The 26,844-nt window shown below is 49.7% G+C and overlaps 1 protein-coding gene across 1 annotated transcript in view; it reads left to right on the forward strand.

Moving 5' to 3' along the window:
- Positions 1-7,629: 7,629 nt before the first annotated feature.
- The window catches only part of LOC140420926 (sodium- and chloride-dependent neutral and basic amino acid transporter B(0+)-like), a 113,645-nt gene continuing 94,430 nt past the window's right edge, over positions 7,630-26,844 (forward strand). The window contains exons 1-2 of the mRNA XM_072505083.1: positions 7,630-7,904; positions 12,495-12,648. Coding sequence (XP_072361184.1) covers positions 7,833-7,904; positions 12,495-12,648 — 226 coding nt within the window. The 5' untranslated portion in view covers positions 7,630-7,832. The remainder of the gene's footprint in view (positions 7,905-12,494; positions 12,649-26,844) is intronic.

Genomic DNA, 26,844 nt, shown 5'->3' on the forward strand with positions numbered 1-26,844 from the left:
GTCACTGGAACAGAGAGTCTCGGTGTCACTGGAACAGAGAGTCTCAGTGTAACTGGAACAGAGAGTCTCAGTGTCACTGGAACAGAGAGTCTCAGTGTCACTGGAACAGAGAGTCTCAGTGTAACTGGAACAGGGAGTCTCAGTGTCACTGGAACAGAGAGTCACAGTGTCACTGGAACAGAGAGTCTCAGTGTCACTGGAACAGAGAGTCTCGGTGTCACTGGAACAGAGAGTCTCAGTGTAACTGGAACAGAGAGTCTCAGTGTCACTGGAACAGAGAGTCTCGGTGTCACTGGAACAGAGAGTCTCAGTGTCACTGGAACAGAGAGTCTCAGTGTCACTGGAACAGAGAGTCTCGGTGTCACTGGAACAGAGAGTCCCAGTATCACTGGAACAGAGAGTCACAGTGTCACTGGAACAGAGAGTCTCAGTGTCACTGGAACAGAGAGTCTCAGTGTCACTGGAACAGAGAGTCTCAGTGTCACTGGAACAGAGAGTCTCGGTGTCACTGGAACAGAGAGTCTCGGTGTCACTGGAACAGAGAGTCTCAGTGTAACTGGAACAGAGAGTCTCGGTGTAACTGGAACAGAGAGTCTCAGTGTCACTGGAACAGAGAGTCTCAGTGTCACTGGAACAGAGAGTCTCAGTGTCACTGGAACAGAGAGTCTCAGTGTCACTGGAACAGAGAGTCTCGGTGTCACTGGAACAGAGAGTCTCAGTGTCACTGGAACAGAGAGTCTCAGTGTAACTGGAACAGAGAGTCTCAGTGTCACTGGAACAGAGAGTCTCAGTGTGACTGGAACAGAGGGTCTCAGTGTCACTGGAACAGAGAGTCTCAGTGTCACTGGAACAGAGAGTCTCGGTGTCACTGGAACAGAGAGTCTCAGTGTCCCTGGAACAGAGAGTCTCAGTGTCACTGGAACAGAGAGTCTCAGTGTAACTGGAACAGAGAGTCTCAGTGTAACTGGAACAGAGAGTCTCAGTGTCACTGGAACAGGGAGTCTCAGTGTCACTGGAACAGAGAGTCTCAGTGTCACTGGAACAGAGAGTCTCAGTGTAACTGGAACAGAGAGTCTCGGTGTCACTGGAACAGAGAGTCTCAGTGTCACTGGAACAGGGAGTCTCAGTGTCACTGGAACAGAGAGTCTCAGTGTAACTGGAACAGAGAGTCTCAGTGTCACTGGAACAGAGAGTCTCAGGGGACTGGAACAGAGAGTCTCGGTGTCACTGGAACAGAGAGTCTCAGTGTCACTGGAACATAGAGTCTCAGTGTCACTGGAACGGAGAGTCTCGGTGTCACTGGAACAGAGAGTCTCAGTGTCACTGGAACAGGGAGTCTCAGTGTCACTGGAACAGAGAGTCTCAGTGTAACTGGAACAGAGAATCTCACTGTCACTGGAACAGAGTCACAGTGTGACTGGAACAGAGAGTCTCAGTGTCACTGGAACAGAGAGTCTCAATGTCACTGGAACAGAGAGTCTCAGTGTCACTGGAACAGAGCATCTCAGTGTCACTGGAACAGAGAGTCTCAGTGTCACTGGACAGAGCATCTCAGTGTCACTGGAACAGAGAGTCTCAGTGTCACTGGAGCAGAGCATCTCAGTGTCACTGGAACAGAGAGTCTCAGTGTCACTGGAACAGAGAGTCTCGGTGTCACTGGAACAGAGAGTCTCAGTGTCACTGGAACAGAGCGTCTTAGTGTAACTGGAACAGAGAGTCTCAGTGTCACTGGAACAGAGGGTCTCGGTGTCACTGGAACAGAGAGTCTCAGTGTCACTGAAACAGCGAGTCTCAGTGTCACTGGAACAGAGAGTCTCAGTGTCACTGGAACAGGGAGTCTCAGTGTCACTGGAACAGAGAGTCTCAGTGTAACTGGAACAGAGAGTCTCAGTGTCACTGGAACAGAGAGTCTCAGGGGACTGGAACAGAGAGTCTCGGTGTCACTGGAACAGAGAATCTCAGGATCACTGGAACAGAGAATCTCAGTGTCACTGGAACAGAGAGTCTCAGTGTCACTGGAACAGAGAGTCTCAGTGTCACTGGAACAAAGTCACAGTGTGACTGGAACAGAGAGTCTCAGTGTCACTGAGACAGAGAGTCTCAGTGTCACTGGAACAGAGAATCTCACTGTCACTGGAACAGAGAGTCTCAGTGTCACTGGAACAGAGTGTCTCAGTGTAACTGGAACAGAGGGTCTCGGTGTCACTGGAACAGAGAGTCTCAGTGTCACTGGAACAGAGGGTCTCGGTGTCACTGGAACAGAGAGTCACAGTGTGACTGGAACAGAGAGTCTCAGTGTAAATGGAACAGACAGTCTCAGTGTCCCTGGAACAGAGAGTCTCAGTGTCACTGGAACAGACAAATCAGTGTCACTGCAACAGAGAGTCCCAGTGTCACTGGAACAGAGGGTCTCGGTGTCACTGGAACAGAGGGTCTCGGTATCACTGGAAGAGAGAGTCTCAGTGTAACTGGAAGAGAGAGTCTCAGTGTAACTGGAACAGAGAGTCTCAGTGTAACTGGAACAGAGAGTCTCAGTGTCACTGGAACAGAGAGTCTCAGTGTCACTGGAACAGAGAGTCTCAGTGTCACTGGAACAGAGAGTCTCAGTGTCACTGGAACAGAGAGTCTCAGTGTAACTGGAACAGAGAGTCTCGGTGTAACTGGAACAGAGAGTCTCAGTGTCACTGGAACAGAGAGTCTCAGGGGGCTGGAACAGAGAGTCTCAGTGTAACTGGAACAGAGAGTCTCAGTGTACTGGAACAGAGAGTCTCAGTGTCACTGGAACAGAGAGTCTCAGTGTCACTGGAACAGTGAGTCTCAGTGTCACTGGAACAGAGAGTCTCAGTGTCACTGGAACAGAGAGTCACAGTGTCACTGGAACAGAGAGTCTCAGTGTGACTGGAACAGAGAGTCTCAGTGCCACTGGAACAGAGAGTCTCAGTGTCACTGGAACAGAGCATCTCAGTGTCACTGCAACATAGAGTCTCAGTGTCACTGGAACAGAGAGTCTTACTGTCACTGGAACAGAGAGTCTCAGTGTAACTGGAACAGAGAGTCTCAGTGTAACTGGAACAATGAGTCTCAGTGTCACTGGAACAGAGAGTCTCGGTGTGACTGGAACAGAGAGTCTCGGTGTGACTGGAACAGAGAGTCTCGGTGTCACTGGAACAGAGAGTCTCAGTGTCACTGGAACAGAGAGTCTCAGTGTAACTGGAACAATGAGTCTCAGTGTCACTGGAACAGAGAGTCTCGGTGTCACTGGAACAGAGAGTCTCAGTGTAACTGGAACAGAGAGTCTCAGTGACACTAGAACAGAGAGTCTCAGTGTCACTGGAACAGAGAGTCTCAGAGTCACTGGAACAGAGAGTCTCAGTGTCACTGGAACAGAGAGTCTCAGTGTAACTGGAACAGAGAGTCTCAGTGTCACTGGAACAGAGAGTCTCAGTGTCACTGGAACAGAGAGTCTCAGTGTCACTGAAACAGAGAGTCTCAGTGTCACTGGAACAGAGAGTCTCAGTGTCACTGGAACAGAGATCCTCAGTGTCACTGGAACAGAGAGTCTCAGTGTAACTGGAACAGAGAGTCTCAGTGTGACTGGAACAGAGAGTCTCAGTGTCACTGGAACAGAGATCCTCAGTGTCACTGGAACAGAGAGTCTCGGTGTCACTGGAACAGAGAGTCTCGGTGTGACTGGAACAGAGAGTCTCGGTGTGACTGGAACAGAGAGTCTCGGTGTCACTGGAACAAAGAGTCTCAGTGTCACTGGAACAGAGTCTCAGTGTCACTGGAACAGAGAGTCTCAGTGTGACTGGAACAGAGGGTCTCAGTGTCACTGGAACAGAGAGTCTCAGTGTCACTGGAACAGAGAGTCTCGGTGTCACTGGAACAGAGAGTCTCAGTGTCACTGGAACAGAGAGTCTCAGTGTAACTGGAACAGAGAGTCTCAGTGTCACTGGAACAGAGAGTCTCAGTGTCACTGGAACAGACAGTCTCATTGTCACTGGAACAGAGAGTCTCAGTATCACTGGAACAGAGAGTCTCAGTGTCACTGGAACAGAGAGTCTCAGTGTAACTGGAACAGAGAGTCTCGGTGTCACTGGAACAGAGAGTCTCAGTGTCACTGGAACAGAGAGTCTCAGTGTCACTGGAACAGAGATCCTCAGTGTCACTGGAACAGAGAGTCTCGGTGTCACTGGAACAGAGAGTCTCGGTGTGACTGGAACAGAGAGTCTCGGTGTGACTGGAACAGAGAGTCTCGGTGTCACTGGAACAAAGAGTCTCAGTGTCACTGGAACAGAGTCTCAGTGTCACTGGAACAGAGAGTCTCAGTGTGACTGGAACAGAGGGTCTCAGTGTCACTGGAACAGAGAGTCTCAGTGTCACTGGAACAGAGAGTCTCGGTGTCACTGGAACAGAGAGTCTCAGTGTCCCTGGAACAGAGAGTCTCAGTGTCACTGGAACAGAGAGTCTCAGTGTAACTGGAACAGAGAGTCTCAGTGTCACTGGAACAGAGAGTCTCAGTGTCACTGGAACAGACAGTCTCATTGTCACTGGAACAGAGAGTCTCAGTATCACTGGAACAGAGAGTCTCAGTGTCACTGGAACAGAGAGTCTCAGTGTAACTGGAACAGAGAGTCTCGGTGTCACTGGAACAGAGAGTCTCAGTGTCACTGGAACAGGGAGTCTCAGTGTCACTGGAACAGAGAGTCTCAGTGTAACTGGAACAGAGAGTCTCGGTGTCACTGGAACAGAGAGTCTCAGGGGACTGGAACAGAGAGTCTCGGTGTCACTGGAACAGAGAGTCTCAGTGTCACTGGAACATAGAGTCTCAGTGTCACTGGAACGGAGAGTCTCGGTGTCACTGGAACAGAGAGTCTCAGTGTCACTGGAACAGGGAGTCTCAGTGTCACTGGAACAGAGAGTCTCAGTGTAACTGGAACAGAGAATCTCACTGTCACTGGAACAGAGCATCTCAGTGTCACTGGAACAGAGAGTCTCAGTGTCACTGGACAGAGCATCTCAGTGTCACTGGAACAGAGAGTCTCAGTGTCACTGGAGCAGAGCATCTCAGTGTCACTGGAACAGAGAGTCTCAGTGTCACTGGAACAGAGAGTCTCAGTGTCACTGGAACAGAGAGACTCAGTGTCACTGGAACAGAGAGTCTCGGTGTCACTGGAACAGAGAGTCTCAGTGTCACTGGAACAGAGCGTCTCAGTGTCACTGGAACAGAGGGTCTCGGTGTCACTGGAACAGAGAGTCTCAGTGTCACTGGAACAGAGAGTCTCAGTGTCACTGGAACAGAGAGTCTCAGTGTCACTGGAACAGGGAGTCTCAGTGTCACTGGAACAGAGAGTCTCAGTGTGACTGGAACAGAGAGTCTCAGGGGACTGGAACAGAGAGTCTCGGTGTCACTGGAACAGAGAATCTCAGTGTCACTGGAACAGAGAGTCCCAGTGTCACTGGAACAGAGAGTCTCAGTGTCACTGGAACAGAGAGTCTCAGGGGACTGGAACAGAGAGTCTCAGTGTCACTGGAACAGAGAGTCTCAGTGTAACTGGAACAAAGAGTCTCAGTGTCACTGAAACAGCGAGTCTCAGTGTCACTGGAACAGAGAGTCTCAGTGTCACTGGAACAGGGAGTCTCAGTGTCACTGGAACAGAGAGTCTCAGTGTGACTGGAACAGAGAGTCTCAGGGGACTGGAACAGAGAGTCTCGGTGTCACTGGAACAGAGAATCTCAGTGTCACTGGAACAGAGAGTCCCAGTGTCACTGGAACAGAGAGTCTCAGTGTCACTGGAACAGAGAGTCTCAGGGGACTGGAACAGAGAGTCTCGGTGTCACTGGAACAGAGAATCTCAGTGTCACTGGAACAGAGAGTCTCAGTGTCACTGGAACAGAGAGTCTCAGTGTCACTGGAACAGAGAGTCTCGGTGTCACTGGAACAGGGAGTCTCAGTGTCACTGAAACAGCGAGTCTCAGTGTCACTGGAACAGAGAGTCTCAGTGTCACTGGAACAGGGAGTCTCAGTGTCACTGAAACAGCGAGTCTCAGTGTCACTGGAACAGAGAGTCTCAGTGTCACTGGAACAGAGAGTCTCAGTGTAACTGGAACAGAGAGTCTCGGTGTCACTGGAACAGAGAGTCTCAGTGTAACTGGAACAGAGAGTCTCAGTGTCACTGGAACAGAGCATCTCAGTGTCACTGGAACAGAGAGTCTCAGTGTAACTGGAACAGAGAGTCTCAGTGTCACTGGAACAGAGAGTCTCAGGGGACTGGAACAGAGAGTCTCGGTGTCACTGGAACAGAGAATCTCAGTGTCACTGGAACAGAGAGTCTCAGTGTCACTGGAACAGAGAGTCTCGGTGTCACTGGAACAGAGAGTCTCAGTGTCACTGGAACAGAGAGTCTCAGTGTCACTGGAACAGAGAGTCTCGGTGTCACTGGAACAGGGAGTCTCAGTGTCACTGGAACAGAGAGTCTCAGTGTAACTGGAACAGAGAATCTCAGTGTCACTGGAACAGAGAGTCTCAATGTCACTGGAACAGAGCATCTCAGTGTCACTGGAACAGAGAGTCTCAGTGTCACTGGAACAGAGCATCTCAGTGTCACTGGAACAGAGAGTCTCAGTGTCACTGGAGCAGAGCATCTCAGTGTCACTGGAACAGAGAGTCTCAGTGTCACTGGAACAGAGAGTCTCAGTGTCACTGGAACAGAGAGTCTCAGTGTCACTGGAACAGAGAGTCTTAGTGTAACTGGAACAGAGAGTCTCAGTGTCACTGGAACAGAGAGTCTCAGTGTCCCTGGAACAGAGAGTCTCAGTGTCCCTGGAACAATGCGTCTCAGTGTCACTGGAACAGAGGGTCTCGGTGTCACTGGAACAGAGAGTCTCAGTGTCACTGAAACAGCGAGTCTCAGTGTCACTGGAACAGAGAGTCTCAGTGTCACTGGAACAGAGCATCTCAATGTCACTGGAACAGAGAGTCTCGGTGTCACTGGAACAGAGAGTCTCAGTGTCACTGGAACAGAGTGTCTCGGTGTCACTGGAACAGAGAGTCTCAGTGTCACTGGAACAGAGAGTCTCAGTGTGACTGGAACAGAGAGTCTCAGTGTCACTGGAACAGAGAGTCTCAGTGTCACTGGAACAGAGAATCTCAGTGTCACTGGAACAGAGCATCTCAGTGTCACTGGAACAGAGAGCCTCAGTGTCACTGGAACAGAGAGTCTCGGTGTCACTGGAACAGAGAGTCTCAGTGCTACTGGAACAGAGAGTCTCAGTGTCACTGGAACAGAGCATCTCAATGTAACTGGAACAGAGAGTCTCAGTGTCACTGGAACAGAGAGTCTCGGTGTCACTGGAACAGAGAGCCTCAGTGTACTGGGACAGTGTAATTGTAGTGCAACAAAATTTCAAGGTCTATTTTTATACTGTTATGTGAACTCATTCGATCCAATCCATTGTTTTTAAGTACAAAATTTAACAAACAGTTGCGGAATTCTGTTTTGCCTAAGCTCCTCATTAATGCAGGTTCTTTGGCTCCTCTCCCATTTCAAACCAGTTGATGCAGAATGACTGATCTTTGATGCTGAATACTCTTACACATTGTAGCTAAGAGACGCATTTGGGACATTATATTCCCCTTTTCTGGGAATTTGGATGGCCCTCATCACGTTCCTTTCAAATCACATGCCGAATATTTCCTGCACTTTGTCCTGCTTTCGAAGACTCTGATTCAGAACTAATGCCTTTCACCAGAGTTACTGCAGCAGTAACATCTCTTCACAGTGGACACCCATACCCTCAGTCAATGCAAAATTGTTCATCATTCTTCAACAATGTTCAAGAGAGACCTGGCTTTATCTGCATTCTCACAGAATGATCATCAAACGTACCCTCTAGAAGATACAGTGAGTAATTTAATCAATAAGTGACTGTCAAGTGATGTAAAACTCTGAGAGATGCTGATGATTTGTGATTTACAGAGTCTCTGGGCTGTATTTTCTGATTTTGAGGTTATGTCCAGAGCATGTTTGATTTAATTTGATTTGATTTATCGTCACATGTACCGAAGTACAGTGAAAAGTACACAGGGACGTACACAGTATGTACATAGTAGACACAAAAACATTGACCAAATGGTACATCAACAAAACAGTGATTGGTTACAGTGCAGAACAATGGGCCAAACAAAGCAAACAAAGCAATACATGAGCAAGAGCAGTATAGGGTGTCATGAATAGTGTTCCGACAGGGAACAGATCAGTCCGAGGGGGAGGCGTTGGAGAGTCTTGTAGATGTGGGGAAGAAGCTGTTCCTATGTCTGGATGTGCGAGTATTCAGACGTCTGCCTGATGGAAGGGTCTGGAAGAAGGCAATGCCTGTGTGGGAGGGGTCTCTGATAAAGATGTCTGCCTTCCTGAGGCAGTGGGAGGTGTATACAGAATCAATGGGAGGATGGCAAGCTTGTGTGATGCGTTGGGCTGAGTTCACCACAGTTTCTTGCGATCTAGGACTGAGCAGTTGCCATGCCAGGCTGTGATGTAGCCGGATAGGATGCTCTCTGTGGCACATCTGTAGAAGTTTGTGAGAGTCGATGCAGACATGCTGAATTTCTTTAGCTTCCGCAAGAAGAAGAGATGTTGTTGGGCTTTCTTGACTGTTGCACCAACGTGAGTGGACCAGGACAGACTGTTGGTGATGGTGACCCCCAGGAACATAAAGCTATCGACCATCACCACTTCGGAGCCACTGATGCAGACGGGTGTGTGTCGTGCTGAGCTTCCTGAAGTCGATGATCAGTTCCTTGGTCTTTCTGACATTTAGAGGGAGGTTGTTTTCGGTACACCATGCATCCAAGTGATTTATCTCCCTCCTGTAGTCTGATTCGTCGTTGTTTGAGGTACAACCCACCACAGTCGTATCATCCGCAAACTTATAGATTGAGTTGGATTTAAACCTTGCCACACAGTCATGGGCGTATAGGGACTGTAGAGGACTGAGTACACATCCTTGCGGGGCCCCGGTGTTGAGGACTATTGTGGAGGAGGTGCTGTTGCCTATTCTGACAGATTGCGCTCTGTTGGTGAGGAAGTCAAGGATCCAGCTGCACAGGGAGGGGCCAAGTCCAAGATTCCGTAGTTTGGTTATTAGTCTTGTTGGGATAATGGTGTTGAAGGCAGAGCTGTAGTCTATGGAACCGCAGTTTTACATAGGGGTCCTTGTTGTCGAGGTTTTCGAGTGATGATTGCTGAGCCAGTGAGATCGCATCTGCTGTGGACCGGTTGCGGCGATAGGCAAATTGCATTGGATCGAGACCGTCTGGGAGGCTGGCAGTGATCCGTCGCATGACGAGCCGCTCAAAGCATTTCATGATAACAGCCGTTAGGGCCACCGGTTGGTAGTTGTTGAAACTGGCTACCTTGTTCTTCTTTGGTACTGGTATTATGGTGGCCTTCTTGAAGGAGGTGAGGACCTCAGAGTGGAGGAGTGAGGTGGTGAAGATATCTGCGAATACACTTACCAGCTGGTCTGCGCTGGCTCTGAGTGCTCACCCTGGGACTCCATTGGGGCCCGTCGCTTTCCACGGATTCACTTTCTAGAAGGCAGCTCTTACCTCCGAGGCTGTAATAGTGGGTATGGGTGCGTCCAGGGCTGTCGGGGCAAGTGGCACTGATATACTGGCTGACTGCTCAAAGCGGGCACAGAACTTGTTCAGATCTTCGGGTAGGGATGCTCCAGCCCCAGATATTCCACCTGGCCTTGCTTTATAGCCTGTGATCTTGTGTAGGCCCTGCTATAGTCATCGTGGGTTAGTGTCGTTGGTCTGGGACTCTAGTTTGATGCGGTATTGTCTTTTTGCATCCCTCATGACTTTCAGTACGTCGTACCTGGATTTCTTAAATAGGTCGGGGTCGTCAGACTTGAGCGCCTCCATTCGGAACTTCAGCAGGAAGTGAACCTTTTGGTTGAGCCAGGGTTTCCGATTGGGGAATGCCCGTATTGTCTTCGACACACTTACTGATGAAGTCTGTGGCGGTGGTTGCGTACTCGTCCAGGTTAGTTGCCACGGCATTGAATGTGGACCAGTCCACAGTCTTCAAGCAGTCGCGGAGGATGTCCTCAGATTCCTCGGACCAGCAATGCACGGTTTTCTTGATTGCTCAGCACGCTTGAGTTGTTGTTTGAAAGCCGGAAGGAGGAATACCAACTTGTGGTCGGATTTTCCAAAGTGTGGTCGGGGAATGGAGCGGGAGGCTCCTTTGATGCTCGTGTAGCAGTCGCCCAGGGTGTTTGCACCACTGGTGGAGCAGGAGATATGTTGATGGAGTTTGAGTAGGACCTTCCTGAGGTTGGCCTGGTTGAAGTCTCCAGCCACGATTGTCAGGGCTTCGGGGAGGTTTGTTTCTTGGTTGTTGATGGTGGAATGTAGTTCGTCAAGTGCTTTCTTCACTTCCGCCAGGGGTGGGATGTAGACTGCTGTGATGAGTACACAGGTGAATTCACGTGGGAGGAAGAAGGGGCGACACTTCACAGTTCGGTATTCTAGGTCTGGGGAGCAATGACATGCTAGCGACACTACCAGGAGGTGTTGATCAGGAGGCAAACACCCCTGTCTTTCGACTTGCCTGAGGCCTTCGTGCGATCCATTTGGTGGATTGAAAAACTTTCGGGTATGTCTGGTCTTACGACAAAAATGTCGGCGGCGCCCCTGCACTGATGCTCCGCCCTGTCAGGGGGTAGCAGCCACGCCACACAAAGCCCCCGGGTTTACCTGCAGACACGGATGGAGAATTGCTGTGCCTGTGGCTGCGCATTCGCACGGTGGCTATTTGCAGCGGTTGCAATGTACAACACGTTGCCGGCTGCGGGCGGACCCGGCCTGCCAGATAGTGCCCCCCTGTAACCCCCCTCAACACTGCCGGACCGCCCCCCCCCCCCCCCCACCAGTCCCCCCATCCCCCGCCGATGCCCCCGCCGGCGGAACAGCTGGTGGCGCTGGACACAGTCCGCAGCTGGCACGTGAGGTTGACGAAAACTCAGAGCACACATATCCCGTGCTGTCGGGAAGTTGACCCATCGCGGGGCGGAGCATCGAGAGAGGGCTTTAGGTGACGACCTGAGGCTGTCTCAGCGGCGTGCGGCCTACTCGGAAATGATGCCGTTTTTGAGAGGCGGAGCATCTGAAAAACAGGCATTCCTCCGATTTCAGCGTCAAAAGGCATTCTCCGGCCATCCGCCGAACACGATTTTGGCATCTGCCCGGTGGGGGGGCTAGCAGTCGTGCCATGTAAAGCACCAGGCTTTACCTTCAGATATGGACGGAGATTTGCCGGGTCCATGGACGCGCATGCTCACGTCTGTGACCTGCGGCGCTCGCACAATACAACATGGCGCTGGCAGTGCACGGGCCCAGTCTGTCAGATAGTGCCTCCCTGGAACCCTCCTCGCCATCCCCAAACCACCCCCCCCCCCACCGGTTCCGCCTGCCCCCACCCCCAGCCCATTGGGGGCGGAGCATCGGGGCGCGGTTGACGTCCTGAGGCAATCCCGACAGCGCGCAGCGTACACACCGATGACGCCAGTAAGGAGGGGGCAGACCGTTCAACAAACGCTGCTGTCCCCGATTTCGGCGTCAAAACCGATTCTCTGGCCCACCTTGCCACTTAACAAATTACCTCCCTACCCAGTTTGCACGCCGCTCACTCCACCAACCAGCTACCTGCCACACAGCCCGATGGCTCCATACCACCTTGCCACCCCAATGAGCTACCCACTTACCCATTTACCTCATTCACTCATGCTGCAAAAAGCTATTTGAATGCCCCAAAGCTTTTCACTGTGTTAGTGAATTAATGAAGGCTTGGCGAAATCCAACAGCTAGCAACTTAGAAAGGGGACATGATTTTACCTGTCAATCCTGCCCTATGAAGAAGGATTTCCAGAGACAGTCTGCTCCATTTTCCTGAAAAGGTTTAGTTCAGAAGTTTGGGCGAAACATGTGGAGCTCCGACACTGTGTAAAAGAAAAATCAGAGGGGAGTATCAATCTGATAGTAATTACCACTCCTCGGAAGATTCAACCCAGAGTCTCTGTAATGGTGAAAACAGTACATTTTTATTGAGTTCCAGTCTGAGAAAGTCTTATTTATGAGTCGGTCACTTCACAGGAACATAGGAATTAGGAGCAGAGGTAGGAAATTCAGTCCTTCGAGCCCGCTCCACCATTCAATCAGATCATGGCTGATCTCTTCCTGGTCTCAAATCCACCTCCCTCCCTGTTCCCCAAATCCCTTTAACCCATTTTTAGAATCAGAAATATATCTGTCTCCTTCTTGAAACCATTTAATGGCTCAGACTCCACCGCACTATGGGGCAGCGAGGTCCACAAATGTACCATCCACTACGAGAAGTAGTGCCTCCTCATCTCAGTTCTAAATCCACTGCCTCTCAACCTGTATCTGTGACCTCTCGTTGTTTTCCTCTCTTTCCCCCCCCCAGGCTGTCACCAATGGACATGTGGGTGAAAGTGACGAGAATGTGGAGCGGGGCAACTGGTCCTCGAAGACTGAATACTTGCTCTCAATGATTGGTTATGCAGTGGGTCTTGGTAACGTCTGCCGATTCCCATACCTGGCTTACAGAAATGGAGGAGGTACTGTAATGAAATAAAAAATACAGGGCAGGGAATAGAAGGGATAAATACGAGGAAATTGTCAAGTTCTTCCCTACCCTTTCTCAAAATGGTGTCATGGGATCGCTTCTGTCCATCTGAGAGGGCATACAGGGCCTCAGTTCAACAATGTAACAAACAAGTGGATTAGTTAGAAAATAGCAAATTAATAAATAGGTTATTACACTGACAAACCTGATATCTTTTCCTCAGCGGGATTCTCCGTTGGCTGACGCTGAAATTGGGAAACGCGATTGGGCGGAGGATATGTTCCGATGCCAAAATCATGGCAGGCGGCGATTTGACGCCAAATCACGATTCTCTATTACCTCGACAGTGGCGCCAATGCGGTCCGGAACACACGTACAGTAAACATAATTTGCATATCATTAGCAGGCCTTACCCGGTATTCTCCGGGGCCTCTGCGATTTTCTACTCCGATGGGACGAGTTCCCGATGGCGCGATTCACTTGTGCTTTTAAAAATCGTGAAACCAGCGTCGTGGCTGATGAAGGAGAGAGAGGAGGTAGGACATGGAGGGTGCGACTGCGGACTGCCGGGCCGGACACTGGCCGAGTGGCTGGGTGGGGGGAGGGGGGTTCACAGGGGAACAAGCCGAGTGGCCGGGGTGACCCCCCCCACCCCCCCCCCACCCCCCCCCCCACCCCCCCCCCAACCCCCCCCCCCACCCCCCCCCCCCCCACCCCCGTCCAGGCATGGATCACCATTGCTACAGCTTGCAAGGCAGCCATCTCTTGCTGTGCACCCCATTGACCATGCAGCTCGGACCCTGGTTTTACAGAGTAACACTCGTCCTGTGGGTGCCCTCTACAGCCCCAACCCCGTGCCCCACTATCCGCCATACCACCCGCACCCAGCCGCCACCCACCGGCTGGGCATCAAGCAGCCCACCCACGGCAAGGTCCACTATAGCCCCTTTGAAGGTGTTGGACGGGGACTGTGGAGCATACCGTTAGCATGGGCAGTGCCAATCAATGGTACCCATGGCATCGGGGACAGCACCAGGGTTAGGGCCAGAATCGGTGTGGAGCCTTGTGGGGGGGGAGGGGGTTTGTAACATGCAGGGGCAGAGCCCGCTGTTCTAACCAGGGCCACCATGTAGCCCGTTGGACCTGGTTGGGCATGAGGATACGCAGAATGCTAACATGCTGGCTTTTCACCCCCTGCAGACAATGGATATTAGAATTTAACCAGCTATGGTGGCCTTCCTGCTAGTCACTGCAGCCCTGTGGGATGCTGTTGCCTTTTTTTACCTGCTATAAATATGGCATGCAATAATGTTGCCCTTCTTTATTTCGATATCCATATTCTAATGCTCAGAGTTGCCAGGTATCGAATGATACCACCACAAGGTTCAACCGGATATCGATCAAAGAGCCAAACACCAGTTAGTTAGTTCAAGATCAAGGGCACTTTATTTGCACACACAATTATCATGCAACATAAACATTGCTAGTTAACTACACCTATCAACTATGACAACCTGTACTTAACTTCAGGCTCCCGGCTTAGGTCAGAGGAACAGTGGCCTTTGTTCGAATCTGGATCTATCAGATCTGCAGAAGTAACTGCTGCTCAGCTGGGCTCATCCGTCTGGGCGTTGAACTTGAACTTGCTTCTGGTGGTGCTGCAATTGGAGGTAGACGTTGCCAGAGCGCCAGGTCCAAGAGAGAACGAATGTATGGCGGTTTCTCTCTTTATCCTTGGGGAGTTTTGCGCTCTTTCTGGGCAGTCCTTCGGTTTGGACCCCATTAATTGGGTAGTTCTTGATCACTGTGTTTGATTTGAGCCAATAAAGGGGCAGGTGCCTTGATGGCCGGGCATGTCCTAAGCGGTCATTGACCCTGTTGTTGATGCTTCCTGAGTACAGGGAGTGGCGCCGAAATGTCTGGGATTGTATCTGTTGCTCAGGTAGCTGTCTTTTGTCTCACGGAGATGGGGCATCAAAATGCTAATCGGTTGGGGGTTTGGATTCTTCGCTCACAAATATACATTCAGGCTCTGAGCCTGCCTGAACCTTACATTGTCCATTTTTCCCGTTATGCTTTGCGACCGTCCATGTTCCTTATTGTAAGGGGCCATCCCAGATGGCTACAGTCCGTCCTCTTGGTCCTCAACGCGAAGCGTGAAGGATCACACAACTGAATCTTCTCCTGTTCTCTGATATGCCATGTACCCTCAATCAAGGACAGGTTCTATCCTACTCTGTCCTATGGGTTGAAACATTTACCTAAGTTTTCCCTCATACAACACATCTCTAAGAATTCTAAGGGGGCATGATAACATTCAAACATATATTTCAGTTTCTTTATACAAAAGGGGAACCTCTAACTATCCTTAACTACACTACACTCATGCTGCTATCTAATAACCAAAGAACTTATATTACAGTACAAAATAAACAAGAGCAGCATCACATTCCGACTTAACACTTCTGTCAATTTCCAGAGAAAGTAACTTTGTTATTAAAACAAACCGCAACATTTATTAGGGAGAAAAGGTTCAGAAAGAGTGTGGGGTTTGGTGAAGTCCGAGAAATGGGCTCTGAGTGTGTATACTGGAGGGCGGGAGGCTCTCCTTCGCCATTTCCAAAGTCTGATCGTCTGGATGACACTGCAGAGTATGGCTATAATCAATAGGGCTTCTACTGTGTACGAAAGGGAATACCATTTTATGATATTATCACACCATGTGGGGGTATCAGTGGCTGTGTCTATGTGTGGTGTAGTGTCCGGGCTAGGGGTATCGTGTTGGGTGGTCATGTTTACGGCCTGTGTGGTGAGGGATGGAGGGGCGGGTAACACACGCAACTATATTGATCCAACGACGATCATGATGCAGATCATCAGGTCCGCCTTCATCTTGTCTGTGTGTTCCTCTGTCTTCTGGTATATCCGTATCTTCCTGGGGGTACAAGCATAATATCTGTTATTATCTTGTTGTTTAATATCTCATTTGTCTGTCTGTTTCTCCTTAATGTCAATTTCCCATTTAGAATCGTCACCACATGTGACTCCCTCGTTTTTTTTTCTTTTAACCAACCATTTGGGAGACAAGGGGCGGGATTCTCCGACCTCCTGCTGGGTCGTAGAATCGCCGGGGGATGGCGTGAATCCCGCTCCCGCCGTGTCCCGAAGTCTCCACCACCAGAGATTCGGTGGGGGGCGGGGATCGCGCCTCGCCAGTCGGCGGGCCCACCCCCGCCGATTCTCCGGCCCGCGATGGGCCGAAGTCCCGCTGCTGGAATGCCTGTCCCGCCACCGTGGATTAAACCACCTTTTGAACGGCGGGACAAGGCGGTGCGGGCGGGCTCCGGGGTCCTGGAAGGGGCGAGGGACGATCTGGCCCCGGGGGGGTGCCCCCACGGTGGCCTGGCCCGCGATCGGGGCCCACCAATCCACGGGCGAGCCTATTCCGTGGGGGCACTCTTTTTCTTCCGCCTTTGCCATGGTCTTCACTATGGTGGAGCCGGAAGAGACCCCCTCTCCTGCGCATGCGCGGGGATGACGTCAGCAGCCGCTGACGCTCCCGCGCATGCGCGGATCCGCGTCACCTGGCGAAGACCTTTCGGCCCCGGCTGGCGTGGCGCCAAAGGCCTTTCCCGCCAGCCGGTGGAGCGGAAACCGCTCCGGCGCGAGCCTAGCCCCTCAAGGTGAGGGCTTGGCCCCTAAAGGTGCAGAGACTTCCGCATCTTTGGGGCGGCCCGACGCCAGAGTGGTTCCCACCACTCCATCACGCCGGGACCCCCCGCCCCACCATGTAGGGGAGAATCCCGCCCCAGATATCCCCCAAAAAATTCTGTCACAGTGCGAGCACTCTCGCAGCCTGTGTTTGATGGGCTGAGTGGGCGGGCAATTTCTCCGTCCAGGGCAAAATCGTTTCAACCAAGTGTTTTAATATGTAAATAGCAGGTGAGGGATAGCAACCGAAGGGTTGCCGGAAAGCAAACAAAAGTTGTGGCAAAGTGCATTCTTTAAACCACATTTTTAAAAGAACAGCAAAAGAGTTTCGAAAATAATTTTCCAAAATTGTGCGTTTGAGCCGCGGCAGGGCAAGAATGGGTGGAATCCCTGGGTAGGGACATGACCAGTGCCATTGCTCCACTACCTGAGCTTGGCTGACCAAATACATAGGAGGTCCTCAGGCAGGGCGGGGATCAGTGCTGTTACTCTACTGCCTGAGTGACCTTACAAGAACGGTAAGAATTTGAATTTATATGGGCTTTCAACAAACTTGTACCTTTAACTAACATGTGGCATCAAAGGGGTTGTCATAACTGTATCAAGAAATTTTCGTGAGATCGACATACAATGTCGTACAAGAGAGAGAACATACAACATTAAAAAACTAACTAAAGAAGAAAGCGGGCAGGTTCCATCAGAAAATAGGACACCGTAAATCTCAATCGGGTCCTTTCTCTCATCATCTGGACACCTCAGCGTTCCATTCCAAAAAGGGTCTCAAAGGGGTTAGAATGGTGGGAGTCCGACTCGGAGTCACCACCATCTCCCGGCTGCCAAACTCGTGCCTGGAGTTTCAGTGCCAATGCGGCGTGGACCGATGTGCTCCCAGCACCCTATTATATATATTGCTCCCGTGCTCACCCCCCTGCCACACTAGTTTAAACCCTCCCGTGTGACACTAGCAAACCTCGCAGCCAGGATATTTATGCCTCTCCGGTTTAGATGCAACCCGTCCTTCTTATACAGGTCACACCTGCCCCGGAAGAGCTCCCAGTGGTCCAGATAATGGAAACCCTCCCTCCTACACCAGCTGTTTAGCCACGTGTTTAGCTGCTCTATCTTCCTATTTCTAGTCTCACTGGCACGTGGCACAGGGAGTAATCCCGAGATTACAACCCTCGAGGTCCTGTCTTTTAACTTTCTGCCTAGCTCCCTGAACTCCTGCTGCAGGACCTCATGCCCCTTCCTGCCTATGTCGTTAGTACCAATATGTACAACGACCTCTGCCTGTTTGCCCTCCCCCTTCAGGATGCCCTCTACCCGTTCGGAGACATCCTGGACCCTGGCACCAGGGAGGCAACATACCACCCTGGAGTCTCTTTCACGTCCACAGAAGCAGGTGGTGGGTCAAATTCTGGTAACGGCAAATAATTTGTTTCTGAGGGGCCAAATATATCATGGTCAGTGTCACTGGGGCTGTAGTGACTGGGGCCTGGTCTGTTTTTCCATTAGTCGGGAATATCAAGGGCGTCCGTTGTGGTTTCGCTGTCGCTATCGCTATCGCTAGCGGCCGAATCAAGTGTGAGGGTGAAATTCGTCTCTGGGGGCAGAGTCAAAGTCGTGTCTGTGGACGTGCTGTCCTGGCTGGGGGAGGGCTGGATTGGGTTGTCAGTGGGTGGGTCTTCGTTGTCTGCCATTGCCAGTGAGAGGTGGTGTGAGTGGCTGCATTCCATAAACCTGAAGCTGGTTTATATGGAACCATCCTGATTTTCCATTTGGATACGTGATCTTATAAACTGAGGGGCGTACTTTATCAGAAATTGAGTAGGGTCCTGCAAATTTGGGGGAGATGAATGAGCTAGGATTGTACAGGGAGATCATGACCTGCTGTCCGACTGTATATTCTATCGGATGTACTGTTTTATCAAAGCAGGCATTACTCTGCCTTTTCCTAGCGCCTAGTCGAACAGCTGCAGCGAGCTGTCCTGCTTTAATATTCTCCACTATGTTTTGAACCGCTTTTTAATGGGTAAGGGCGGTGACAGTGGGGCTGGCCAAATCAAGTCCAAATAAATACTCGGTACCCTTCATTGGTCGTCCGGTCATGAGGGTATGGGGGGTATATCCTGTCGAACTTGACACCGTGTTTTAATAAACATCAGTGCAAATGGGAGCACTGTGTCCCATGTCGTGATATGCTGCTGTACCACCTTCCTAAGTGTGGCCTTTAGTGTCCGATTCATGCGTTCTACAATGCCGCTGGATTGTGGGTGATAGACAATGTGAAACTTCTGTTTTATGCCGAAAATCGTCAGGATGTTTTACATTACTCTGCCTGTGAAGTGTGAACCTTGGTCCGACTCAATACTATGGGGGAGACCTCATCTGGTAAAAATGTGCTCGGTTAGAATTTTTGCCGTGGCTTTGGCCGTGTTTGTTCTTGAAGGGAATGCTTCTACCCATTTTGTGAAGGTGTCGATGACGACCAATACATATTTGAATCCATTTCTGCAGGGGGGGAGGGGACCAATATAGTCTAACTGCAAGTTTGTCCACGGACCATTAAAGGCGGGTGTGTCTTAGCTGACCTTTCTTTGCATGTCTGTCCGGGTTGTTCTGGGCGCAAATCAAACAATTCTCAATGTAATGGGTTACGTCGGTTTTTAAATCGGGCCACCAGCAGAGAGGTCTCAGGTGGGCAATAGTGGATTCTATCCTTTGGTGTCCCGTGTCCGTCGTGGAATTGGCAAAAAAATTTAGTTCCTGTCCTGGGTGGGGACCACATAAATACCATCCTTTAATACATTTCCCTCATGAATCGTTAACGTGTCTTTAAACTTATAATAGGGAGCTGGGAGGTCTCCTTTTAAAATTTCCTTTAGCATATCGTCTTCTTTGTGTGCCTGGGCCAAACCTTGAATATTGGTCTGTGAGACCTGAACCGCGTGTACTGGGGCACTCTCGAGGGGTTGCCAAAAGTGGTCATGTCGTGAGCCTGCTTTCGTCAGGGCGTCTTCTTTCACGTTACCGGGTGGGAAGGAACGATGGTGGCTTCTAACTTTTATGATTCCGTATTTTCTACCTTTCGCTGTCTGGAGAATGTGTTTGAGTAATGTCGCTGAGAGTAGGGGTTTTCCATCGCCGGAATATAAATCCTCTAGATTCCCACAGGGGCAGGAATTCTGTCAAGCTGTTGCAGACATACAAACTGTCCGAATATATGTCTGCTGGGGCCGGGAATGAATCGGGGTGCTGCACAATGTAAGCAATGGCTGCTAACTCGGCTGCCTGCGAACCTAAATATCCAGGCAACTTTAATGAGATTTTCTCTAAAACGCGACCTCTACATAAATTCCACATCCTGTGATCCTGTTTCCATCTAGAACTGTGGAGGAGCCATCTACATAAATTTTTAGAGCTTTGTCTGTGGGCTGGGTTGTCTGTGGTTGGATGCCTATCTTTTTAGGCACCGATTTGGGAACAAAGGGGCCTGTGCTGTGCTTGGTTGCAATGATCTCGCACTCATGTGGAGTTCCTGCATAGTGTAAATTGTCGGCCAGAAACATGTGCGTCTTTGTCCTTTTCATCGTAAGTCGCGTCCTTGTAGGAGTAGGGTCAAGCGCGCTGCTCGAATTTGGCTTACTGTGCCGTCTTTTAGTCTACCATTTAATAGTAGCTGTGTCGTGGTGTGCTCGATCAAAATGGTTACGGGGTTGAGTCCTGTTATGTATGAGAAGTATTGTACAGCCCAAAAAACTGCGAGCAAGTGCCTTTCGCAGGCTGAAAATCCCTGCTCTACGGGATCTAAAACTCGTGAGGCATAGGCTACTAGTCCTAAATGATCGTGCCTTTCCTATAGGAGTATGGCCGAAAGGGTTTGGTCGGTGGGCACTACCTCTATCGCGCATGGGGAATGTGGATCTGGGGCCTGTGCTTAGGGCGCGTTTCAATGTATCTATGGCATCCGTGTGCTGTGGAAGCCATTTCCATGAGGCCAGTTTCTTAAGGAGCTCGGAAAGTGGGCTGCTTTTGTTGCGAAACTGTCTATGTGGTTCCTGCAGCAACTGACCAGTCCTAAAAATGACCGGAGTGCTGTAACATTTTGGGGCAAGGGCAATTTTACAATTGAATCTATCCGTTTAGTTCTATCTTATGCTTACTCTGCGTGATGACCGTACCTAAATAAGTGACCTTTTCCTGGAGAATTTGGGCTTTTGGGGGGTTAATTTTGCTTCCAATTTCTTTGAGGAGCCCTAATAGTTCCGAAAGAAGCGAAATGTGCTCTTCCTTGGTGTCAGTCTGTAGGAGCATGTCGTCCACATACTGAACGAGGCATTCAGGTTGGGAAAATTTTGCTAATCCGTTCGGCAATTGTCTGTGAAAAATGGAGGGGGAGTTGTGGAAGCCTTGTGGAAGGCACGTCCACATGTACTGCTATCCCTGGAAAGTGAACGCAAATTTGTAATGGCACGTTTTGTCCAATGGAATGGACCAAAAGCTATTGCTAATGTCCAAAACCGTGAAAGTTTTGACTGAAGTCCCTGATTTAACATTGTCTCAGGACTCGTGGCAATGGTGGGGGCTGCTAACGGAGTTACTTTGTTTAATTCCCTGTGATCGATGGTCAGTCGCCATGAACCACCTGGTTTTCTTACGGGCCAAATCGGGGCATTGTTTGTTGATGCTATGGGCTGAATCACACCTTGGTCCAATAAACTCTGGCTTACTTTAGCTATCTCTCCCTCGGCTTGCTGTGGGAAACCGTATTGTTTCTGGGGCTGAGGATCAGGACCTGTAATGTTGACCATTCCTGGAATTTTACCGCAATCGTGCTTGTGCTGGGCAAACAATGCTTTATGTCTCTTCAAGACTTCTCTAACTGTTTTGTCCATGGTAATGGTTTGTGGATCAAACCAGTACTCTCCCACTGAGCTAATCCTGTGTGCGTAACCTCCTACTGTGAGCGTGGCGGGGGATCGTGCTGCTCTGGCCATTTTCCACACACATTTATTTACGGGGTCGAAAGAAAGGTTGTGTGAGCTCATAAAATCTATTCCCAAGATATGTTCTGCTGTCTGGGGTAAATCCACCAAAACGACTGAGTGCTTAATTTTAATGATACCGATCTGGATATCCATAGGGGCTGGAGGTGCCCTGTAAAGTCACTAAGGGTGATGGTGTCTGTAGTGGGCCATATATCTCACTGGTACATCGTGGGGGAGTTTAGCGTGGTTCGGGATCTTCCTGTGTCCCAAATGAACTCTACTGGGTGTCCCCGGACTGTGCCTGCAATTACCGGTCTTCCGGACTTATCCCAAAGTCTGTCACAGACCCAAGTTGGAGACCCCAAACACCGTCAATCGGTGCAATTTATAGCCAAATTGTCTGCACGGGCGCGAACACTGTGGATAGGTCTGGCATTGTTTGTATGGGGGCCATTTGTGGGCTGATTCCGTTGCTGTTTCGGGGGGGGTTGGCATTCTCGGGCGTAATGTCCCTTCTGTCCACAATTGTAGCATTCCTGCACTTTAGGGTGCTGCGTGTTATCTCTGCCTTCATTTACCCATGCGGGGTCTTGGTGTGCCCTTACTGGATTCATGTTGGCGTCTACTCTTTCCTGCTCTGTCTTTTTCTGCAGGGACTGTTCCCAAGCTCTAGGTAGTCGCTTCAGTACCCACACTTCATTGTGTGCCAGGTCTGAGGGAGTCGTAGTTCGCACATGCCTTTTGTCCTGCCTCCATGGCGTGGGAGACTAGAATACGGGTCCATTTGGCCGTATTGTCCACAGATAAATGGGCGCGTATTAAATCACCGAATACTGCGGTGAAGTGGATCCAGAGGCATCCAGCAAATGCTGTTGGGTGCTCTCCTTTTTTCTGTCTATACCAGTTGAGTCCTTCTACTGGATCTCCTCTATTGTAGACAATGGCATCTAAGATGGCTATTTTCATAACTTGGAGGCTACCTCCTCCTACACTTTGTGGGTTGGGAAGGGCTGAACTCACAGACGGGTCAAGGCTCATTAGTATGAGTTTTACTTCTTCCTGCTCATCCAGACCGTACATGACGGTCTGTTGCCTAACTCGTTCAAAGAAGTTGTGTGGGTCTGACGTGGGGTGAAAAGTTTCAATTTTACCGTGGGCATCTCTTAACTGGGTGATGGTTAGTGGGATGATGTACACAAAGTCGGGTTGGTCTTCTGTTGTTACTCTATGCTGCGTGGTGATGGGATTCATTGGGTTGGGTGCTGCCTGTGCAGTCGGTGGTGCAGGTGCTTTACTTTTCGGGGCCTGGGGGGCTCTATTCTGACTTTCTGTCTCGTTCAAATATCGATGGGCCGTTTCATTTTCATTTTCAAGTTCCTGCCAATCGGGGCCATCTTCCTGATCTAACTGTGGGCCAAAGGTATCTCTGAACCTTTCTGAACTGAGAGCAGTGATTGCAACCTTGCAATTTGCTGCCTGCATGGTCCACCGAACTCTGCCTCTGTTCCGTGGTGGAACTGTGGAGTGCTCGTCGGGCTGCCTTTAAGTCCTCGCATTGTTTTCTCAACTGTTCTGCTTGGTTTTCTGTTTGCTCTCTTACCAAAACCGCACGTTGCGTGTCTTGGTAGGCCTGATCATATTGGATCTGAAAGCTACTTAGCTGAGCAAGACAAGATTGGTGTGCCCGTTTGACATCAGCCATCTCCTTGTCCTTCGCCGTTGTTGCCTTATTTTACCTGCTATAAATATGGCAATCAATCAGGTTGCCCTTCTTTCTTTAGATATCAATATTATATTGCTCAGAGTCGCCAGGTATCAAATGATACCACCACAAGGTTCAACCGGGTATCGATCAAAGAGCCAAACACCAGTTAGTTAGATCAAGATCAAGGGTACTTTATTTACACACACACTTATCATGCAACATAAACTACACCTATCAACTATGACAACCTGTACTTAACTTCAGGCTCCCGGCTTAGGTCAGAGGAAACTGTAGCAGACTCCACACAGACAGTGACCCAAGCTGGGAATCGAACCCGGCTCCTTGGCGCTGTGAAGCAACAGTGCATATGACTGTGCTACTGTGCTGCCCAGGTTTATAAGATTGTTACGTTTTCGGATTACGAGTGGGAATTTCCAGTCCCGCCGATCCCGAGACTGGAAATTCCCAACTGGTGTCAACGGAGTTGGGTATCAATGGCCCAACAACTTTTCTGTCCCGCCTTCCACGATTCCCATGACGGGCAGGACTGGAAAATCTACCCCTTTGTCTTTAACTTAAGACAAAATGAAAACATGAATTGCTGACTGTGTGTTTCTGGTTTTAGTTTCGTTGGGAGCTGCAGAACTGAGCAGAATACTTTTGAATCTCTCTCCCAGAAGGCGTGAAATTCTCCCTCAAATCTTAGTTGGAACTCCCTTCAGGTACACAGAGCAGTTAGTGAGCATTCAAAACCTGAAGACAGAGCTGGGGAAGGGGAACTTTCTGGATTCCTCTCCCATTAAAGGTACCAGACCACTTGAAGGCCTCGTAAAAACTGTTGCTCCGATATTCTGCTTCACAGAGACAAGCTGTTGGTGAGTCTGCTGAAGCTGACCACTTATCAGAAACGGAACAGACCTGAAGTGCCTCTTCCCAGGGAAAGGCTCAGCTCAACGCAGTTGAAGCATGTCCCCAGAGGGGATCACACAGCCTGAGGGTCCGGCCTGAGTGGCCCAGCTTGGAAGTCCAAAATAACCGATGGTTCAACACCTCACATACTGAGGAGATCACCACCTACAAAGACCTAATCCTTAGCAGCAAAGATCGTCAAATCTCTCATACCCTTTTGATCCCTGTCATTTTTCTTGAACCCTTCCTACTCCCTCTGTGTGACTATCTTGTGTGTGTCTGGGTGGGGGATGGGATGTGGTTTTGGGAATAGTTAGACTATTGGACCATTGTTCCATTATGTCTATTCTACATTCATCAATTGCTCTTGTTACAAATAAACATTTTTTTTTTAACATTTTACTTATAAAGCTGGCTCTTGTAACTCATTGTGGCAGTTAGTGGTTAAAGATCTTAGGAAAAAACTCAAATTATTGGACAATTCACTTATGTTGAGACTCCGAGCTCTGTGAGGCTGTAATTGATCGTGTTTTCACCCAGGGTTACGTAACAATTGCGATGGGAATCATGGCAGACAAGCAATGGGATTCTCACTAGTTTTCTTGCCTCAAATAATTAATAATCTTTATTGGTACAAGTAAGCTAACATTAACACTGCAATGAAGTTACTGTGAATATCCGCTAGTCGCCACATTCCAGCGCCTGTTCGGGTACACTGAGGGAGAATTCAGAATGTCCATTTCACCTAACAAACACGTCTTTCGGGACTTGTGGGAGGAAATGGGAGCACATGGAGGAAACCCACGCAAACACTGGGAGAACGTGCAGACTCCGCACAGACAGTGACCGGGAATCAAACCCGGGCCCCTGGTGCTGTGAAGCAACAGGGCTAACCACTGTGCTACCGTGCCGCCCCATGACACTATGGGAACAATTTGGAACGATTCCCGCTGGTGCTAGGACTGGCCCAACATTATATCCAATGGCACTTAGAAATTCTTTTAGCCTCAGTCAGGTTTTCAGTGCCATTCAACCAGGGTTCCCACTAGACCTGAATGGGGAAGGTCCAAGTCTCCCTGACAGTTCGCGCTCCTCAAAGACTGGGGCTCCTCCGATCTCAGAATATTGCTGGCAAGGCCCTCACACCAGGATCACTGGCAACGTTTTCCCCTCCCCCTTAGTTCCCCCTTCAGATTCCCCCAGATCCCCTTCCCAGACCCCCTTGATTTTCCCTCTTCTGGCCCTGCCCCTTGGCATTGCCAACCTGGCATCCTGCCGTGTAAGAGATGGAAAAGAGATAAGTACTCTCCCTACATTTGCCTCCAGAGTGACAAAGGGGGTCCCTCATGGGAGGTGGGAGTCAGGGTGGCTTGTGCTGGGTTTGAGGGCCTCAGGTGGGGTGTCCTTCCTGTTTGGCTGCTCTTCCCATCTGCAGCTTTTATACCCTTTAAGCTGTCTGTCAGCATCTCAAAAATAAAGTTCTGCGATAATAAAGTGGAAGTCTTCCCATCTGCACTCCTATGCCAAGTTCAATGATCTGTGAAATGAAGGTAAAAGTATTCCCTTTAATGTGGTGGAAACCTGAAAAGTGGTTTTCTCACAGTCAATTTAACTGTCCTTGAAAATATTGAAGCCTGTTTGTGTGTCTAGAACACTAAAATATTTCACCTGCATTGTTTACCTTCTATTTCGCAGGCCATTGCCTCTTAAAATATTTTTGATTGACAGGTCCAGACTGTATCAAATGGGGGGGATTAAGATTGTTTATTTATATAGCTCTGCAGGGGCCCATTAACACAGGGGAGCAACTTTTTTTTAACTGGAGTTTTTTTCTTTTTTTATTATAAATATTTTATTGAAAATTTTTGGTTAACCAACACAGTACATTGTGCATCCTTTACACAATATTATAACAACACAAATAACAATGACCTATTTTATAAACAAAAAATGAATAAATAATAAATAACAAAAATGAAAACTAACCCTAATTGGCAACTGCCTTATCACAAGTAACACTCTCCAAAAATATAATTTAACAGTCCAATATATAATTATCTGTCGCAACGACCTATACATACTATACAGTATATATTAACAACCCTGAGAGTCCTTCTGGTTCCTCCTCCCCCCCCCCCCCTCCCCCCCCCCCCCCACCCCCCCTTCCCCCCCACCCCCGATCCTGGGCTGCTGCTGCTGCCTTCTTTTTTCCATTCCATCTATCTTTCTGCGAGGTATTCGACGAACGGTTGCCACCGCCTGGTGAACCCTTGAGCCGACCCCCTTAGAACGAACTTAATCCGCTCTAGCTTTATAAACCCTGCCATGTCATTTATCCAGGTCTCCACCCCGGGGGCTTGGCTTCTTTCCACATTAACAATATCCTGCGCCGGGCTACTAGGGACGCAAAGGCCAAAACATCGGCCTCTCTCGCCTCCTGCACTCCCGGCTCTTGTGCAACCCCAAATATAGCCAACCCCCAGCTTGGTTCGACCCGGACCCCCACTACTTTTGAAAGCACCTTTGTCACCCCCATCCAAAACCCCTGTAGTGCCGGGCATGACCAAAACATATGGGTATGATTCGCTGGGCTTCTCGAGCACCTCGCACACCTATCCTCCACCCCAAAAAATTTACTGAGCCGTGCTCCAGTCATATGCGCCCTGTGTAATACCTTAAACTGAATCAGGCTTAGCCTGGCACACGAGGACGATGAGTTTACCCTGCTTAGGGCATCTGCCCACAGCCCCTCCTCGATCTCCTCCCCCAGCTCTTCTTCCCATTTCCCTTCTAGTTCATCTACCATAGTCTCCCCTTCGTCCCTCATTTCCCTATATATATCTGACACCTTACCATCCCCCACCCATGTCTTTGA

Source organism: Scyliorhinus torazame, chromosome 5 (genome assembly GCF_047496885.1).
Source record: "Scyliorhinus torazame isolate Kashiwa2021f chromosome 5, sScyTor2.1, whole genome shotgun sequence".
NCBI classification, from domain to species: Eukaryota; Metazoa; Chordata; class Chondrichthyes; order Carcharhiniformes; family Scyliorhinidae; genus Scyliorhinus; species Scyliorhinus torazame.